Source organism: Prionailurus bengalensis, chromosome D4, assembly GCF_016509475.1.
Source record: "Prionailurus bengalensis isolate Pbe53 chromosome D4, Fcat_Pben_1.1_paternal_pri, whole genome shotgun sequence".
Classification (NCBI taxonomy): domain Eukaryota; kingdom Metazoa; phylum Chordata; class Mammalia; order Carnivora; family Felidae; genus Prionailurus; species Prionailurus bengalensis.
Genome location: NC_057359.1, coordinates 66,114,955 through 66,136,463, shown reverse-complemented (window position 1 = coordinate 66,136,463; position 21,509 = coordinate 66,114,955). Strand labels below are relative to the sequence as shown.

At 36.4% G+C, this 21,509-nt stretch overlaps 1 protein-coding gene and 2 pseudogenes across 1 annotated transcript; 2 read left to right on the top strand and 1 right to left on the bottom strand.

The window, feature by feature from the left end:
- Nucleotides 1-790: 790 nt before the first annotated feature.
- On the top strand, nt 791-2,173 carry LOC122474321 (annotated as a pseudogene).
- Nucleotides 2,174-13,368: 11,195 nt separating this feature from the next.
- Nucleotides 13,369-14,358, top strand: LOC122474411 (annotated as a pseudogene).
- Nucleotides 14,359-19,932: 5,574 nt separating this feature from the next.
- On the bottom strand, nt 19,933-20,886 carry LOC122475420 (olfactory receptor 13C7-like). The gene has a single exon (XM_043567383.1). The coding sequence runs from the start codon at nt 20,869-20,871 to the stop codon at nt 19,933-19,935; it is 939 nt and encodes a 312-aa protein (XP_043423318.1). The 5' UTR covers nt 20,872-20,886.
- Between the last annotated feature and the right edge of the window lie 623 nt (nt 20,887-21,509).

The window sequence follows — 21,509 nt, the reverse complement described above, 5'->3', positions numbered from 1 at the left end:
CTATAAGCCAAATTCTCTAGAAATTGAATAATTAAGAATTTATACTCTGCAACCACATGGCTTGGGATTAACTCTTCGTTCTACCATTTTTTTTTTAACTAAATGACTTTGATCTTAAGCAAATTACTTAATTTTTCTGTGCTTTATTTTCCTCCTCTGTTTATAAATAAAGATGATGATGCTAGTAACAGTAACTGACTAATAGGGTTGTTATTCAGACTGAATTAGGTAATGCATAAAGCAAGCAATTAGTAGAGGATTGACACAGAGTGAGAAATATTTTGTCTTTCATTTTATTCTCTAACTAAACAAATATTTTTGAACATCTATCTCTGTGTCCACTTCACTATAGATACTGGACTGTGGAAGTAAATAGGAAAAGTATCTATCTTTATAAAGTTTACATGCTATGGTTAAAACAGATAGTAAACATAACATTATAATTTCAAGGCGTGACAAGATCATTGATTTATTGTGTGGTGGTGTGTAGCCAATAAAAATGGTTAATTGTTCAGTTACACATGAAATACAATGCTAAGCTTTTATTATAACCTCAAGTTTACATATGTGATGATAAATACAACAAAAATCCCAGGCTTCAGGAAAGAAGACTTAGGTTTGAATCTTACTTAGCTCTGATATATATTTACCTTTGGTCAAGTTCACTTAATATTTACACTTTATCTAAATTGTGGATAATAATATCTCTGTCACTTAGCACTGTGATGAGATTAAGTAAATTACATGACATATTTCATGTAACATAAAACATGTTAGTTTCCTCTTCCCTTCCCCCTCTTTCTTCATAACTTGCCATGCTTTGGTTCACATGGTTTACTTCTTTTTTTCTTTAGTCTTTTCCTTAAAAAAAATTTTTCCCCTCTGAGAAGAGGGGTACTTGTAAACCGGTACACATTTGAAAGTAATCATAATAAGATACACATTTTGTTTTAACAAATTTTAATGTCTTACAGGTAAAAGAGAAACAGTAGAATGGAATGGGAAAATCAAACCATTCTGGTGGAATTCTTTCTAAAGGGGCTTTCTGATTACCCAAGGCTTGAGCCACTCTTTTTTGCACTAATCTTAATAATGTATGTTGTCATCCTTCTGGGCAATGGCACCCTTATTTTAATCAGCATCTGGGACTCCCACCTTCACACCTCTATGTACTTCTTCCTGGGGAACCTCTCCTTCTTGGATATCTGCTACACCACTACCTCCATTCCCTCCATTCTGGTGAGCTTCCTCTCAGAAAGAAAGACCATATCCTTCTCTGGCTGTGCAATACAGATGTTCCTTGGCTTGGCCATGGGGACAACAGAGTGTGTGCTCCTGGGCATGATGGCCTTTGACCGGTATGTGGCTATCTGCAACCCTCTAAGATATCCTGTCATCATGAGCAAGGATTCCTATGTGCCCATGGCAGCTGGGTCCTGGATCATAGGAGTCATTAACTCTGCAGTACAAACTGCATTTGTAGTACAATTGCCTTTCTGTGGGAATAATGTCATCAATCATCTCTCCTGTGAAATTCTGGCTATCATGAAACTGGCCTGTGCTGACATCTCAGGCAATGAGTTCATCATGCTCGTGGCTACAACACTGTTTATATTGACACCACTGTTATTAATCATTATCTCTTACACATTAATCATTGTCAGCATCCTCAAAATTCGCTCTTCTGAGGGGAGAAGCAAATTTTCTCCACGTGCTCAGCCCATCTGACTGTGGTGATAATATTCTATGGAACCATTCTCTTCATGTACATGAAGCCCAAGTCTAAAGACACACTTAATTCAGAGGACTTGGATGCTACTGACAAACTTATATCCCTGTTCTATGGGATTGTAACTCCTATGATGAATCCTTTAATATACAGTCTTAGGAACAAAGATGTTAAGGAGGCAGTAAAACACTTACTGAGAAGAAGTATGTTTAACAAGTAAATGGGAAAGGGACACATAATTTTTGTAATCACATTGTGGAAATCAATTAGACAAACTAAAGGGCCAAATAGATAGGTTCTTACTGCTGTGTCAAATTTATCTCTCAAATCTCTCAAGCTCTAATATTTTTTGGTGCAGTGCATAATGAAGATAAGTAAATAAATGCCTATGTTTTAGGAGTCAGCGATTGTTTTTATTGTTGAAGAGCTTGATTAAGAGGGCAAGTAGAGGGGTAGTGTAATAGTGAGAGAGATTTCCAGACAGGAGAATGTTACACTTGTATTAAAACCTTTAAAATGTTTTTTGAAAACATATGGTATCTATCTTTCTCTGTATGACTTATTTCACTTAGCGTAACACTCTCCATTTCCATCCATGCTGCTACAAAAGGCCATATTTCATTCTTTCTCATTGCCACGTAGTATTCCATTGTGTATATAAACAACAATTTCTTTTTTTTTTAAAACATTTATTTATTTTTGAGACAGGGAGAGACAGAGCATGAACAGGGGAGGGTCAGAGGAAGAGGGAGACATAGAATCTGAAACAGGCTCCAGGCTCTGAGCTGTCAGCACAGAGCCCGATGCGGGGCTTGAACCCACAGACCACGAGATCATGACCTGAGCCGAAGTCGGACGCTTAACCGACTGAGCCACCCAGGTGCCCCTAAACCACAATTTCTTTACCCATTCATCTGTTGGTGGACATTTAGGCTCTTTCCATAATTTAGCTATTGTTGAAAGTGCTGCTATAAACATTGGGGTACAAGTGCCCCTATGCATCAGTACTCCAACAATAAATTTCATATTAAAAAAATAAAATGTTTTTTGACAAGATTATTTTCAAAAGCAATTTCATATTTTCTTACTTTCTTTACAAGGCAAAATTTATTTTATTTTATTTTATTTTATTTTATTTTATTATTTTTTTTAAATTTTTATGAAATTTATTGTCAAATTGGTTTCCATACAACACCCAGTGCTCATCCCAAAAGGTGCCCTCCTCAATACCCATCACCTACCCTCCCCTCCCTCCCACCGCCCATCAACCCTCAGTTTGTTCTCAGTTTTTAAGAGTCTCTTATGCTTTGGCTCTCTCCCACTCTAACCTCTTTTTTTTTCCTTCCCCTCCCCCATGGGTTTCTGTTAAGTTTCTCAGGATCCAAATAAGAGTGAAAATATATGGTATCTGTCTTTCTCTGTATGGCTTATTTCACTTAGCATCACACTCTCCAGTTCCATCCATGTTGCTACAAGGGACCATATTTCATTCTTTCTCATTGTCACGTAGTACTCCATTGTGTATATAAACCACAATTTCTTTATCCATTCATCAGTTGATGGACATTTAGGCTCTTTCCATAATTTGGCTACTGTTGAGAGTGCTGCTATAAACATTGGGGTACAAGTGCCCCTATGCATCAGTACTCCTGTATCCCTACAAGGCACAATTAAAACTGGCATCAGATTTTTAAACTCAGCTAAAATTATGAATTTACAATACTGTAATTACTAAAAGAATCTGATTTACTTGGAATCTATTTAAATATGTAATGCTGATTATCCTCTGTCTGGGTAGCTGTATAATATTAAACCTTTTGGTTCTAGTATAATAATTGTTTTTTTTAACTTTTTGTTCATCTCCACCTATGAGGCATTAAATTATTAATATTTTTAATTTCAACATATCTACTTTGACAGTCTTTTTTTCCAAACACCTTATGATATATGAGATCTAACTGCTTTAGACTTGGAGTTAAATAACTGACTTTTGAAGCTGTTTGAAATTAAAAGTAAATAACCACAGATAAAGGTAGAATTGTATCTTTTCCTTTGTACCACTGACTCTCTATCCATGATATGTTGCTGATCCAGGGGGAATCTGTTATTATGGAATGGTGGATATACCTTTAGATGGTTTTTACATTTGATCCTTATCTGGGATTTATATTTCATTCCTCTGTTACGGGAATGTTAAGCTTTAAAAACATTTACTTTTATCATTTTATTTCTTCTTATCTAAATTTCACACTTTAAATATTAATATTAGATTTTAATGTTTAATATATACATCTCTTTTTTTCTTACCTGATATATTATTCCCAGAATTTTTTATTTAAATTTAAGTAATTTAGCTTATGTTTTCTTTAGAATTAAAAAAAATTTTTCAGACATTAAGTTACTTGTTTTATTCTTTTGTTTGATTGCTTTAGCTTTTTAAACACTGCTTAAAATCCTACATTACTTGTTACTTTTTATTTAGATTTTAAAATATTATTGTTTTTCTATCTTAATCTTTTAATTTTTTTAATCTTGTGTTTACTTTTAATTGTAAAATAGAGATTCATTTTCCCCTTACAGTTCAGAAAGAGGCAGCAGTGAGCATTTTATAGCACACCACATCACAAAAAGAAATGGCTCCTTTATTTCATTGTCATTCTACTTCTCTCTGTCTCCTTGAATCTTTTAGTTTTCTTAGTAATTATAGTAGGAAGTAATTATTTTCTGTGAATATCCCTCAAGAAATTTGAGAGAACCACAAGTTCTAGATCCTGCCAAGATCCTATATCTAACTAACTAACTAAGTAACTAAGTAACTAATGACAACAACAACAAAAAGATCTAACGCGTAAGTGATTTCTTGGAATGGTGTATTTTCTGAAACTACATTGGGAATAAAATGTTTTAAATTTCTCCAGCATGCAAAGCTGTTAGGATATACTGAGCCAACATTTGTCTAAGACCACAAGCTGTCAGCATACTCAAGGAGGTCATGAAAGATTTGATTGACAAACCACAATAGAGGTTTTGTATAACAGGTTCACATCCTGATTTACATCAAATATATTTATTCCCAAGATGGAGTTCTTGGGAATTTCTTTCCAGAACAGTCATATATGTATGTCATATATATATATATATATATATATATATATATATATATATATATCTCCTGTGTGTCACTCCTTTGCATTACTTTCTTTCATCATTATGATCAGTGAGAAGCTGGCTAGAACCCAGTTTATACAAAGTAAGATTTTAAAACATGGGATCGGAGTCATTTCACTGATTCATGGTTTCCTGACTTTGTTGGATTTAGACTTGGTCATTGTGCAGCTGCCCAGAAAGTAGAACCACCATATTGCAGAATGGCCCTTCTTTGGAAAGTGCTTAGGGAGCAGATAGACTAGCAATTTGTAAACTTTAGTTGGCTTTCTTAGGAGAGAGTGATGTGCCATTCAGAGGGGGACAGAATAACTGAAGGGTGACTGAATGAGAGTGTTTAGAGACTACTGGTTGTGGCTGATCTCTTGTTTCATACCACTATTTAGGCTTCAGGACCAGTCGTTTCTACCTGTTCTTCAATGTCATCAATGCTGATGTCGTTTTGATCCAGTTTGTTTCATCCCATGCATGGGTTTACATTCCCTTCATTCTCTGAACTATAGCTAGCTCTGGGCTTCTATTTACTAACTGAAGATTTGAGGAAGATACAAAGGAATGACAATGCAGAAAAGGAAAAAAGAATAACCCTAATTAGACTTCAGATCTCACACTTCCTAACCTCCACCATGAGCTTTCATAAAGATTCCTTATCACCATCTCTCCCCTAGGCTCTGGTCACCTGTTATGTTAATAGGGTTCACTGTTTCTTATTTAAGAATTTTATTTTAAGGGGTGCCACCTGGGTGGCTCAGTTGTTTGAGCGTCCAACTTTGGCTCAGGTCATTCGAGCCCAGTATGGGGCTCTGTGCTGACAGCTTGGAGCCTGAAGCCTGTTTTGGATTCTGTGTCTTCCTCTCTCTCTGCCCCTAACCCACTCGCATTCTGTCTCTGTCTCTCTCAAAAATAAATAAACATAAAAAAATTTTTAAAAAAGCATTATATCTTAAATTTGTTACCACCCTGAGTCCCAGAGTAGCATGGTATCTTCCCAGAGATTATTTCCCCAGCCTGACCCCATGAACTTATATCTGGACCTTGGGAGACTTCAGGTTCAGACCAAAGCTTAAGTGCTTGCTGTCAGCCAGGGAACAAAGAAAACAATGCCTGTTTTTGTTTGTTTGGTTGGTTGTTTGGTTGGTTGGTTGGTTGGGTTTTTTTTAGTGAAACATCTTATGTCTTTGGAACATTTTGGCCCTAATAGAACCAACTTTGGAATGGTGACCATATGTGTCCTTTGCTCAGAACTATTCTACTTAACATCAGTTTCCCTGGTGTAATTAGTAACAGTTTACTCTTTCAATGTCAAGTGTCCTAGCTTGGATGACCTACTGTATAGGCACCTTAAATAGCAGCACCTATTAGAAGCAGGAAGAGCATCAGATTTCAGGGAAGTGATGGGAATAGCAGATCATAGCATTGTGATGGCAGTGTCCTCAGGTGGACAGCATGGACACATCCTATCAGTGCAAGTGAAATGCTTTCAAGTAGTCATCAAATTAAATGGGTGGTTCTTCCATCGAGTTTGGAGACACTCCATTGGATTTCAGTTGTCACTGAAAAATTGCTTAATATACACCCATAATGATAACTTTATATGGATCTGTGGACTTCCTATCAGGCAAAAATTCACTAGAGTTTTTCTTATTTCTGATCGTTCCTTGTTAGGATAATAAAACTGTATAATCTGTTTATAAAAATTGTCCTTTTCTTTTTTATTATGGAGGGACTAGCAAGCAATTTATGTAAAATGATATGTGATCATTGAATAACAAAGAAATGAGGGTCCAAAACAAAGCAACTCTGGTTTTCCCACTGGAATATTAGCTTTTTCATCAGATCACTTTTATTGGCTTTGCCTCGTATGAGGTGAGGAAGATGTAAAGGGAATTCTTCCAAACCTTGTAAACTTTAGTCTTGTACTTGCCTTTAACATTAAATATTAAAATATAATGAAGTAATATCTACAGGCAAATAGGAACAATTTCAAATTCTTTCCTATTCACTATCATTGCTTACAGATTCAACAGTTCTCTTAAGATAAATTTGCACATAGATTTTCATTTGTTCTATTTGTACCTTTCATTGCTTAGAGACATTATTTTATAAAACATCCTTGATATTCTCCTTGCTAATGACCTTTTAAGGCCATGATAGACTTTCCTATTATTTTAAAGGATAAATAACTTGAAATCTTCAAAAACGAGATATCATTTATGATTCCATGAATTCTGAGGTAGCTTGAAAATGTCAGGATGTGTTTACCATGACTGAAAAGACTGACATTAAAACCATACTTTCTACTCTCCACTAGATTGGGGAAATTTAATTTCTGGGATTTAATAAGCCCGTAAAAATGTACTTATTTAATATAATCTTGTGTTACCACATCCATGAAATATCTTGACTTCAGAAGTTTCTAAAGGCCTATGAATGGGCTATTAACTGCCTTTTTTAGGTTACCTTGCGACTCTGGGGAAACTCTGTGGAAACTATGTCCTCCACATGAAATGAATCCTGAGGAAAGATCAGCTAAGGCTACAAGTAAATAATTTTTTTTGGCCAAATTTCCCTATGTGTCAAAAAAAGGATTACTCTAGACAGATTTGTATCTATATCTTGAAAATATTGGTCTGAAATACAAAATATGTCAAGCATTTAGCTGCTATTGCAGTTGCCAATTGCAATTGAAAATTGCCATTGAAATTTTGGTAGAATGTTTAATAAATTAATACCCATACTTATTGAGAAGTATAGGTATGCTTAGTTTTAAATGTTTAGATCTAGTTAGAAGGCATGCCATCCTATCATAAACAACATGATTCAGTATAGTTCAGAGCAGTTTCTCATCTTTTCTGGAAATAGTTTTATCCTCAAGTGCCTTTTTTTCCACTTTTAAGTTTTTAAATAAGCAATATGACATGTGAAGGCCCATTAATTGGACCTCAGGCAGAAAGTAACTTGGGATATAAAATCATCAGGACAATTGACCTTGGTCTGAGCTAAAATATGTGACACTTTCTACTGAGGTCTTGGGCCTCCATCACCTAGTCATAAGTAATTCTGTCTGAGAATTTGCCCATATTGCAGATCTAGTGGCCAGATAAGATCTATCCAGATATTCTATTATAATGATGTTTTCTACAATCTACTCTGAAGTTTCTTAATTTGATTTACATTTATTAGACATCAGAGAGTGACAGATGTTTTTTATTTTTATTAATTAATTAATTAATTAATTAATTTTTAAATATTTTTTAACGTTTATTCACTTTTTGAGAGACAGAGACAAAGCATAAGCGAGGGAGGGGCAGAGAGAGGGACACACAGAAACCAAAGTAGGCTTCAAGCTCTGAGCTGTCAGCATAGAGCCTGACGCAGGGCTCAACTCATGAACCTGTGAGATCATGACCTGAGCTGAAGTTGGACACTTAACCAAGTGAGCCACCCAGGTGCCCCTTTTTAATTTATTTTTATTCTCTTCAGTTCTGTTTACTAAAATCATTAGAAATACATTTTACAGGATTCCTGCAAGCTCATTTGTACCTGTACTAAGAAAATGGACTTTATATTTGCTATAGTTTATATAGTTTATAGTTTATATTTGCTATATTTATATTTGCTATAGTATTTTGGAAATAGAAATGTTTTTTCTTCTACAATCTGCTTGTTTGTGATACAAGAGGAATCTTAATTTTTAAGATATCTAAAATCTAGTTTTAAATAGTTCATAGCGATTTTAAAGCACCAGTACACTTTCAATCAGGTTTCATTTTACCTTATTTGTTTCAGCTCCCGAATATACTACTATAATAGTACCAGAATTAATAATCAGTACTAAAAGTAATGATAAATGATATAAATAATGAACACAAATCTGTCACTATTTATGAATGATACTATATGTATGTAGAACACTAAAATGGTTTAAAAATATTGGAATTAATAAGTGAATTTAATGTCAACTATATTTTTATTAAAAATTTAAGAAATTATTACAAAAAAAGTGAATTTACCAAGATTGCTAAATATAACTTTAGCATAGAAAAATCATTACATAACAATAACAAGAAAGTAGAAAATAGAATTAAAGCACAATTTATAATAGCATCAAAAAACAAAAAATATATGAATAAATGTATAATATGTACAAGACATTTGTGCAAGAAAAATCAATAAAACATTGAAAGGAATTAAAAAAAATTTAATGTTTATTTATTTTTGACAGAGAGAGAGAGAGAGAGACAGAGCATGAGCGGAGGAGGGGCAGAGAGAAAGGGAGACACAGAATCCCAAGCAGGCTCCAGGCTCTGAGCTGTCAGCACAGAGCCGGACACGGGGCTCGAATTCATAGACCGAGATAATGACCTAAGCCAAAGTTGGACGCTCAACTGACTGAGCCACCCAGGTGCCCCAACATTGAGAGAAATTTAAAAAGACCTAGTTAATGAATTAGAAGATACAATAGTATAAAGATGTCAGTTCTCTCTAAATTGAAATTTAGAAGGTTCAAGGCTATCTCAATCAAAATTCCAGCAGGTATATTGTGAAAATTGATAAGCCAAATATATATACAAATACCACACCAACCAACCACCCATAAAGAAGAAATAATTTAGAGGACCAAAATCAAGATTTATAGAGCTATAGCTAAAAAGACAATGTAGTATTGGTTCAAGGATAAGAAGAATAGACTAGTGGAACAGAACAAGATATCAATTAGTTTATGTCAAAAGTAGCAATGCAATGCAGTGGGGAAGGGAGCTTTGCAGTAGTCATGTTGAGTCAAATAGTGTGCACATAGTAAAAAATAAATCTTGACCTTGCCACATACTTGGACTTATCAGGATATTTTCCAATAGACAAATAGTCTCCTACAATTCTACTTGCACAAAGGCTGCTCAGCAATCAGGTTTCTTATTGGCCCAGATAACTTGAATTAATTAAAATTTTTTTCACCTCATTTTTTTGGTTCCCAATTAGTACATGGAACTTGGAGAATCAAACCCTGGAGAACTAGAAAGTTTCTTAACTTTTTTATATTCCAGAATCACAGCATTAAATTGTTAAGGGAGTTGGAAGGTCCCTAATAGCAACAGGAGACTTTAGTAGTCTTAGATCCAGGGATAACCCTTTGGAAGTTTTAGAGAGCAGAGCATAGGTGGTGATTTTGGCAGAAAAAATCTTTGTCATTATTTTTATTAAGCAGTTATTTTTATATTTTCACCAAAAGCTCTGTATGTTGAGAATTTGTGATGAGGAAAGATCTGGCTTGATTTTTTGTAAACCAAGAGCATCCATATCCTTTTTCATTGCAATTCTGAATAAAAATACCTCTGCATAACCCACTCTAATACAGTTTTCATGGAGAATTACCATAATTACAAAATTCAGATTCTTTTACTTTTCTGAGCACTGCACAAAGATTCACAAGCAAGACCATGCTGGAGATCAACTTTAAATAGTGAAGCATACATTAGTCAAAGAGGAAGATACTGATCACATGTGCTGAGGTAAATGAGAGCAGACCGTATCCATCTCTTTCTGTATCCTCCGATTTATAAAACTGATTCATGGGTCTCAGCTAGGCCAGGAGACCAGAAGAGGAGACCAGATATTTACTTTTAAAAGAAGTACTTGTTGATAAGGAAAATATTGAGTTGAAATGAGCCCAAAATGTGGGACGGAAGTTTTCGATTTGCTTTTGATTTTCTCATTTATCTCAGACAAGTCATTAAACTCCTTCAAGCATCCATCAACTTTAAAATTAGAATGTTGGGGTAGAACTCTGATTTGTTCTGGCTCTGACATTTGGGAAGGAAAAGGGAAGAGATTGTTGGAAAACATTTGGTTATCTTAGCCCTGGCATCTGAAGTCATTTTAGGGAAAGTATCTCAATAAAATGACTTAGGATAGGTGAGACTCTTACAAGCATTGTAAAGGAAGGATAAGGGAAAGAATAGGGACCCAATCTGCATGAGAAAAAGACATCATTATTTTGTTTATAAGAAAAGACCAGACAGTAGTGAAGAAAGAAGAGAAAGCAAGAAGAGCAAGAGCTAGAGTAGGAAAACTGGGTGCTGAGTGGGGAAAGACCACTAGAGAAGCCCTCAGTAGAAGCATGGTGTGTGCCGACCCAAATGAACTTTAAATTTTTTTTTTTCAACGTTTATTTATTTTTGGGACAGAGAGAGACAGAGCATGAACGGGGGAGGGGCAGAGAGAGAGGGAGACACAGAATCGGAAACAGGCTCCAGGCTCTGAGCCATCGGCCCAGAGCCCGATGCGGGGCTCGAACTCACAGACCGCGAGATCGTGACCTGGCTGAAGTCAGACGCTTAACCGACTGCGCCACCCAGGCGCCCCCCAAATGAACTTTAAAGAGCAGAAACCTTTAACAATCACCTTTCTGGAACTAGTCAGGTGTTTCCTATTCACCTATGGATTGGAGGTTGACATTTTAATAGATTATGAAGAAGTACTAAGTTTTTTATCTGAGCCAGTGTGAACCAGCACTGGGTTAGCATAGGCAGGTATAGCTCTGAAAGAAAAGCAGGGAGATGATGAAATCATAAACGTTTTGTGATGTTCTGAAATATTAGAGAGGCCATGGAATTGGGTGGTGGAAAAAGAATTTTAAAATAAGTTAATCTAGGAATTGTCATCTTCCTGTATAGATTACAAAAAAAAAAAAAAAACCCCAAACAAACTGATTTCAAAGAGGCCAAGTGATTTGCCTGATTATGTGCACCAGTAAGTAGCATGGTTGGATTTAGAGTCCAATTCTTACACTCAGAGGACAGTGGTCTAAAACCCTACAGAAGATGATTGGGGAACACCTCAACCTCTCCTAAGAGTACAAATGGCCATTGCCTTCCCCACCTCACTCTATGTCAAATATTTAAAACTAAGAGCTCATCGTCTTTGTTTCTTAATGAACTAGTTTCTTTAATGTTACAGATAAGGGTGCAGATCTAAATGAGCAGTTGAGAAATCTTAGGCTTTTAAGTTGGCACAGGGACCAATAGTGAAAATGTTCTTATTTGAATATGTACCAAACATTGTCCATGTTCAAGGGAGTGGTGTGTTATTAAAAATCTTGAATGTAAGTTATTCTTTGCTAGTACTATGGGGAACAAGATCTGGAGAAGCTCAGTTGTACCAGGGGTGGGAGCCAATGGGATGTGCACATATGGCTATTGTTCAGTGTAATATACTTGAGTAATGTAGGTATATATAAAGAACGAAGCTGTACTTGAGACAGTGGCATACAGTTTTGATGACTGGATAAATATTCATGAAAAACAAGACTGGAGTTGGTGAGAAAGGTAACAGCATGTAGATGAACTGTTGGTTATAGACGTAAAAATATAAAATGGCATGATAAGTATGAGAAATGACAAAGCTGGTTGTTGTTTCAGACCAGAGTCTGGAGCTGGAGTGTTGGAAGATGAGGTTGGAAAAGTAGGCAATGATGAGGATGTGAGGCTTGAGTGTGTGTGATTGATTGCATTTGAACTCTACTTATAGGACAGTGGTTTTTAAACATGTTCCCATATGTGACTAATTGTGAGATACATCACAAGTAATTAGAATTGCATTATAAAATCCTGAACCTTGAAAATCAGTTTGTTTCTAAGAAAGCGTGGGCTCAGGATGATTCCATATTCAAAAATGCCTTCTTGGAAATGGAAATCAGGTAGTGCGATAGTGATTGGACACAGGTTTATCTTCTATTTATAGTGTACTGCATATCCATGTGTTACAACACATATTAGCAGGTTTATGAAATGCAACTAAATCCTTTCTCCATGTAAGGTTTTACAAAATTTTTTTTCTTCCCCAGCAAGCCTCCTGTGGTCCTTAACTCGATTAGGTATAATGCATTTTTTTTAAAGTTTGTTTTTTCATTTTGAGAGAGAGAGAGAATGTGAGCAGATGAGAGATGAAAGAGTGAGAGAATGAGAGAGAATCCCAAGCAGTCTCCGCACTGCCAGTGTGGAGCCTGACATGGGGCTTGAACTGAACCTGTGCGGGGCTTGACCATGGGATCATGACCTGAGCCAAATCCAGGTTTGATGCTCAACCACTGAGCCACCCATGCGCCCCAGGTCTAATGCCTTTTTTGATTAAACTAAGTGTCACAATGTCTCACTGACCAGTGTTCCTAACACAGAGCTAAGATTCTTACCCTCTGTGTTCTCATGGTACCCGAGGGTGTATTTATATGATGTTAATTGTATTTATTTCTTTACTTGACTGTGTGATATTTTATTCTGAGCTGCCCAAGAGTAGCTTTTTAGGTAATTCAAAGAGATCTTCAGTGACTTGTAGTGTATTCAACAAATGAATGAATGAGTGAATAATTAGCATGGTATTGCCAGAATAATGATCCTTTTAAAGTACCCCTAACTAATCCCCTTGAAAGATGGTAGAATTTGATTTTCATATATATAACAATGTATATTTTTATTCACTACTACAGATAAACGAAGAGGCATAAAATGGTCAAGGCAAACTTGACAGTCATTTCCAATTTTATTTTCCTGGGGTTTACTCCTTACCCCAAAGTTGAGGTCATCATATTTGTGCTGTGCTTGCTGATGTACCTGATCACCCTGCTGGGTAATATCATTCTGATCTCCATCACCATCCTGGATTCCCACCTACACAAACCCATGTACTTCTTCCTCAGCAACCTCTCCTTTTTAGACATCTGGTACACCTCTTCTGCTCTCACTCCAATGCTGACAAATTTGTTTCAGGGAAAAACACCATCTCATTCTCAGGATGTGCCACTCAGATGTACTTTTCTCTTGCCATGGGCTCCACTGAGTGTGTGCTCCTGTCCACGATGGCGTATGACCGGTATGTGGCCATCTGCAACCCTCTGAGATACCCCATCATCATGAACAAGAGGGCTTGTGTGCAGATTGCCGCTGGCTCCTGGATGACAGGCTGCCTCACCGCCCTGGTGGAAACAGTATCTGTGCTGCAGCTGTCTCTCTGTGGAAGTAGCATCATCAATCACTTCACTTGTGAAATTCTGGCTGTCTTGAAACTAGTTTGTGTGGATACTTCCAGGGTGCAGTTGATCATGCTGGTGATCAGCGTACTTCTTCTTCCTATGCCGATGCTCCTCATTTGTGTCTCTTACGCATTCATTCTCTCCAACATCCTGAGAATCAGCTCAGTGGATGGTGGAAGCAAAGCCTGTTCAACATGCGCAGTCCACCTGACTGTGGTGGTTTTGTTCTATGGGACAGCTCTCTCCATGTACCTGAAGCCCTCCGCTGTAGATTCACAGGAAATAGACAAATTTATGGCTTTGGTATATGCTGGATTAACCCCCATGTTGAATCCTATCATTTGTAGTTTTACGGAACAAAGAGGTAAAAGTAGCTGTGAAAAAATTGCTGATTAGGAACCCTCTGTGTGCTTTTTTAATCCCCCATAGCAAATCATAACATTAGTCTAAGGGATGTATTGATGTGTTCAATACGCACCAGAACATTGGACTAAGAGGGGAAGACACTCATTTTAAATAAGATGTGTGATTTCCTAAGTTTCCTCCTTGACTGACTGCTGAAGCTCTAAGATAATATAGACATATGTTACATAAGCATATCTGAAATCTTACATAAAAAGGGCTCATGGTGACAAATTTCAATATTTTGTCTTGGGTGATAGAATGTAAGTATAGCTTTAAACATTACGTTAGTGTATTGTTAGTATTCAAAATTATGTGCACGTAATATACAAATGTAAAAACTATAGTAGACTTTTTAGATAGTTTATTATTAACCTCTGTTTTAGGCTGAGTTGTGTCCCTGCAAAACTTATGTTGAAGCTCTCATCCCCAGTACCTCAGAATGTATCTACTTTTGGAGATAAGGCCTTTAAAGTGGTGATTAAGTTAAAGCGAGGCTATCAGTGTGGGCCCTCATACAATTCGAGTTGTGTCATTATGAGAAAATATTTAAGAAATTTAGACACCCATGAGTACACGAGTGTTGCTCACACACAGAAGCAAGGACATAGTAAGAAAGCAGCTCTCTGAAAGCCAGGGAGAGGCCTCAGAAGAAATCAAATCTGCCAACACTTTAATCTTGGTCTTCTATCCTCCAGAACTATGAGCAAGTCAATTTCTGTTGTTCAGCCAGTCAAGTCTCTGCTATTTTGTTGTGGTAGCGTTAGGAAACTAGTACAACCTCTTTTTCAGCATTGCTGAATTTAATGGGAGTAATTGCATATTCTACAAAGTGTGACTATGTTTTACATATGTGTGTGGAAATATTTGTGCATGCAGGTAGATGTGTGTGATTTGAATGTCTATATACAAATGGAGAAGGTCTGCACAAATACATACTGAATAGAAATGGGGTAGAGGAGTGCCAGTCTGGAAAAAATAACAGACAGTTTAGCAGTTTGTTGTTGGTCTTCGAGTGTTGACATTATTTTGTAAATTCAAAGAAGCTGCAGGATGTTTCAGTGAAACTACAAGGACCTTCCCTTTTTGATTGTGTTTCTGCCGACACCTTGATGCATAAATCCATGGGTATAAATGAAGCCATAAGCATTTAGAAACAAAATACATGATATAATTTATATTTATTTTATACATGATTATTTATATTATATTTATATTATAAATATTTATATTATATTTATATTATGAATATTTATATTATAAATATTTATATTTATATTATAAAGTATACAGTACTCCAAACCCACTAAAATCATGTGCAATGTGGAAATACATGAATATATCTTATTATATAAACCACAATATATAAGGAGTTAAAAAATGTACACTCATCCGTATTTGTGACATTTGTATGTCCTTTCTGGACCAGATGACTAAATGTGAGGTCAGTGTGCAAAACTCATTTGCTCTTTACCATGAACTCTCACCAAAGTCAATGAAATTGTTGTGATGCCTTGAATCCAGAAAGTAATAGGATGAAGAAGATAGGATGAATATGGGAATTACAGGGTTGTAGGGCTGGATTTGATCTCAGATATGAATAAACAGTCATCAGGATAATTGGTCCATTGGTCTAAGTAAAGAACTCTGATGCAGCCATTGATTGGATGAGAGAAGAAGCCTAAGAATGATGACCTCACAAAGATAGGGACGTAAGTTGGTTGACTAATTGACTGTGCACTGATGGTTGGACTCTCTAGGGAATAATTTAGGACAACTGTGTATAAAATGGTTGGTTATATTTTCCTGTTATTGGTCAGAGCTGTGGTAAAGGTGAAAGAATAGTACACTTGGGATATAGAGTAAATTATCCAAAGTATACAGAAATGCTGATTCAAAGGGGCACATGCACCCCAATATTCATAGCAGTACTATCAACAATAAATTATGAAAAGATCCCAAATGTCCACCAACTGATGAATTGAATGGATAAAGAAGATGTGGCATGTGTATACATATATATATATATATATATACACATACACAATACACAAAGTGAAATATTACTCGATCAGAAAGAATGAAATCTTACCATTTGCAACAACATGGATGGAACTGGTGTGTGTTAAAAGCAAAATAAGTCAGGGGAAGAAAGGCAGATATCATATGATTTCACTCATGTGGAATTTAAGAACAGAACAGATGAACAGAGGGAAGGAAGGCAAAATAAGATAAAAACAGAGAGAGACACAAACCATAAAAGACTCTTAAACACAGAGAACAAACTGAGCGTTGCTAGCAGGGAGGTAGGTAAGGGGATGGGCTCAATGGGTGATGGGCATTAAGGAGGGCACTTGTTGGGATGAGCACAGGATGTTATATGTAAGTGATGAATCACTAAATTCTACCCATGAAACCAATACTATACTATATGTTAACTAACTTAATTTAAATTAAAAAAAAGAATTACATTTTTTTGGTTTGTATATAAACGTAGTGATCTTAGCCAATTTCATTTTTGTTTAATGTTTATTTATTTTGAGAGTGTGTGTGAACACCGCGTGATCAGGTGAGGAGCAAAGAGCCAGGGAGAGAGAGAGAATCACAAGCAGGCTTTGTACTGACAGTCTCCACCCCCTCCCCACCCCACCCAGGCCAGGATGTGTGGGGATTGACCCATGAACCTGAGCTGAAATGAAGAGTTGGACGTTTAGCCAATGGAGCCATCCAGGCATCCTGAATTTAGGCAATTTCTTAAACATCAAATCTAATTTCCTTGTCTATGAAATGGGAATAGTTTATTTGATATATTTATAATAATTATTTAAAAGTTCATATTGGCTAATTCCAAAAGACCACTTGTCAATCAGCTAGGATGATGGGCTCTATCCTTTGATAGAGTCAGTTTTTGATCTTTTTTTTTTTTTTTCTGGATAGATTCTAGCTCCAGGTAGTTTGAATTTACTGTGATTTTGGTGTACCTGGGTGACTCAGACAGTGAAACACCCAACTTTGGCTCAGGTCATGATCTCTGGTTTGTGAGTTCGAGCCCTGTGTCAGGCTTTGTGCTGACAGCTCAGAGCCTTGAGCCTGCTTTGGATTCTGTGTCTCCCTCTCTCTGCCCCTCCTCTACTTGCTCCCTCTCTTCTCTTCCTTCTCTCCCTCTCTCTCTTTGTATGAGATAAGTAAACATTAAATTTTTTTTTGAATTTTTCTGTGATTTCAGTGTTTGAGAAACATCTATGAGTTGTTACAAGTCTAGCCTATCACTTTGGTAGTATCTAGGGATATCTAGGGCTATAACCATATATATCATTATATCTAGGGATGTAAGCATAAAATACCCCAAGTTATCTCTTTTTCTGTCTTTCACTTTTTCTCTGACAGTCTGAGCTGAATCATTCCCTGTGTGGGTGTCCTCTTGATTCTACTGGGTTCTGACTACCTGAACTGGGCCTCCCTTTCATGTTGACCTTTTACTTATTCCATCAGACCCCCAAACATCCTGCTGGGCAGAACATGCAGGGATTCTTTTCTGAACTCTGTTGGGTTGTTGAAACCTTTGCTGGGTGGCCCTTGAGCAGAGCCACTCTCCTCATCCATTTCAGGCTGTGGGACTGTACCAGGCAGCTCACCTGTATTACGTACAAATAGATGTTAGGTAATCACATAAAAAATAAAAATACAATTATTATTTGCTAGCAATTTCAAGGGGATTTCTTTGAAAGGAAATATTTAAAATGACTGTTGCTTCTGAAAGAGTGAAATTGTCAGTATTCCTTAAGAAGGGTTTATCCAACTGATATATTTTTCCCAGCAATTGCTTATTACAGAATAATTATACACTGATATTATTTCTGCCTTACCCAGCCAAAATGACCTCTTCAGTATATTTATCATTCTTTTATCTGCCCTTGTATGTCCATACATTTAATATTAGCTGGTATTTTACCCAAAGCTTTTGGATATGTTGTTTAGTTCAGTGAAATAATACATAAATTCAAGTTCTCTTATCTCCCTGTATTATATCAACTACTTGGACTACATTTTACTATTCTTTAAAAATGTTAATTCAGTAATTAATTACTGCCTACTATTAGAATTTATTTTACATTAGACTTCATACAGAGAACAGTGAGTTCTGCCATTGGGTAAATTTCAGAAACGAACAAATGATTATAGTATAAAAGGAAAATAGCCGTAACAGAGATAAAATTCAGGACAGCATACAGGAGGGAATAACTAACCCAGTAAAGTTTCAAAGGATTTGTAGAAGATCTAACACTTGAATTGTGTTTAATGAGATTGCAAGCTGTTACCATAGAAAGAGAAATGTGATGCTGGAGATGAAGTGGCATATGCTGTTGTCTTTAGGTGTAAAGAACATGATATATAATTGAAGAAGTAACAGTGAATGTAGCACAGCTTGTTCAAACATGGGAGAAATATGAGGAGGGAAAGAAGAAGGGGAAATACGTAGGGGCCAGGTTAGGTTGGGGCCAGGTCAAGTCCTTGGGTAAAACAAAAATCAGGAATAAACAAACAGACAAACAGAATACCTCAAGTAGTTCTCTTGAAAGGGAACTGAAAAATACGTGTTTTACTTGTTCAATAGACATACATACAGATGGTCATACATTAAAAAGGTTTGACTTAGGATATGTTGACTTTGCAATGATGTTAAAATGATATGCATTAGTAGAAACCATACTTTAAAATTTGAATTGTGATCTTTTCCTGGGCTAGTAAGTTGTAGTATGATATTCTTTTGTGGTATTCTTTTGTGCTTCCAGTCTGAGCAACATGATCGTAAGAGTTCTCAGTTGCATACAGTACAGTACTCAATAAATTAAATGAAACATTCAACATTTTATTGTAAACAGGCTTTGTATGAGATAGTTTTGACCAATTATAGGGTAATGTAAGTGTTCTGAGCATGTTCAAGTTAAGCTAGGATAAGCTCTGAGGTCCAGTAGATTAGTAAATTAAATGCATTTCTTTTTCTAATTTTTTAAATGTTTTTGAGAGAGAGAGAGAAGGAAAAGGAGAGAAGGCCACAGAGAAAGACAGAGAGAGACAGAGAGAGAGAGAGAGAGAGAGAGAGAGAGAGAGAGAACATGAGTGGGGAAGGGGCAGAGAGAGAGGGAGACAAAGAATCTGAAGCAGGCATCAGGGTCTGAGCTATCAGCCTGGAACCCGATGCAAGGCTCAGACTCACGAGCCATGAGATCATGATCTGAGCTGTATCAGACGCTCAATTAACAGAAACACCCAGGCACCCCAACAGGCATTTTTGACTTATGATATTTTCAACTTTCAATGGGTTTATCTGGATATAACCCCATCAGTTGAAGAAGACATACTGGATTTTCTTGGAAAAGCTTAATTTCATTTTTTCTTATTTCTTAAAGTTTACTCACTTCTTATACCAGTAGTGTCTACATTTTTATAACAGTCATTTTCATAAAAGGTGAAGTTATTGTCTTCACATTTCTTCCAACTCCTAAATTCTGCAATTCGACATACAATCTTTATTGTTCTCTTTATATGAAAAGCTTTTGTCTCAAATCTATGAGCTTATTTTGTGCATGAACTCAAAGGTATAAGTTTTTCATCCTTTTCTCCAGAACCAGTGTCTCCTTATCAATTTTCTCATAGCTCCAAGCACCTCTGTATTCCTCAGGCTATAGATGATAGGATTGAGCATGGGAGTGACTACTCCATAGAACAGAGCAATCAGTTTGTCAACAGCAGAGTCTTTGGACTTTGGCTTCATATACATGAAGAGGATTGTCCCATAAAACACAGTCACTACTGTTAAGTGGGCTGAACAGGTAGAAAAGGCCTTTTTTCTTCCTTCTGCTGAATTGATTCTTAGTACAGTAGAAAGGATGAAAATGTAGGAGATACAAATTAACAATAATGGAGAAAACAAAAATATTACATTGCCCAACATTATAGCAATCTCATTCAAGGAAATATCTGCGCAAGCCAGCTTGACAAAGGCCAATATTTCACAAACAAAGTGGTTAATGACATTTTTTCCACAAAAGGGCAACCGTATTGCAAGTATAGTTTCTGTCAGTGAATTGAGAAAGCCCAGTCCCCAGGAGAGGGCTGCCATCTGAATGCAAAGTGCCTTGCTCATGATGATGAGGTATCTCAGAGGGTTACAGATGGCCACGTAACGGTCATATGCCATCACTGCTAGAAGCACGCACTCGGTGGACCCCATAGTGTAGGAGACAGACATCTGAACAACACATCTAAGGAAGGAGATGGTTTTTTTCTGTGATAGGAAGTGAATCAACATTGAGGGGATAAAGGAGGATGTGTAACAAATATCTAGGAGGGAAAGATTACCAAGGAAGAAGTACATGGGTGTATGGAGGTGGGAGTCCAGGAGAGTTAGTATGATCAAGGGGCTGTTCCCCAGCAGGATCACCAGGTACATCATCAAGCACATGACGAAAAGGAGTTTTTCCACTTTGGGGTACTCAGAAAGTCCCTGCAGAATGAACTCAATCTCTGTCCAGTTCGTCCTGTCCATTTTATTTTTCTATACCTGGAGTAATCCAGAAGAGAAAACTGCATGTGAGCATAATGCGTCAGTGCCTATTACCATGTGCAGTGAGAGATCACTGGGGGAGGGGCACCAAGTGTGTCCACACTAGCTGGAGTGGTGCTAAGAGCTCTGAATTTAGCGTTTTGAATTTCTCTTCTGGTACATATAGGAAGGGATTGAAGACGTGTAATAATTACATTGATAGCTTATTAAAAATATAGGCTCTTGTATTCCATTTCCTGAGATAGTGATACACAGTTCTGAGGCAGGGAAGAACTATTTGCATCTGAACAAACATCTATTATTTCCTGTTCTTTGGACCCACAGACTCCACTTTGAATATCATCATTTTGGAAAGCTTATGCTTAATCTGTTAAAAATAACTATCTATTTGATTTTATTTCATGGCAGTCATTAACAATCCCATTGGTTTATGGTTTTATAATTTACATATATTTACACATATTACTCATTTTATCATCACTATAATTCTCTGAGGAAAGTAAAATTCATAGAGGTAAAATGTATACAAAAACACAATGGTGAGCCACTATTCAGTCTGCATTTACTGACTGTATTTCACCCGCCCTTTTTGTTTATTTTTAATTTTTTAAAATTTTATT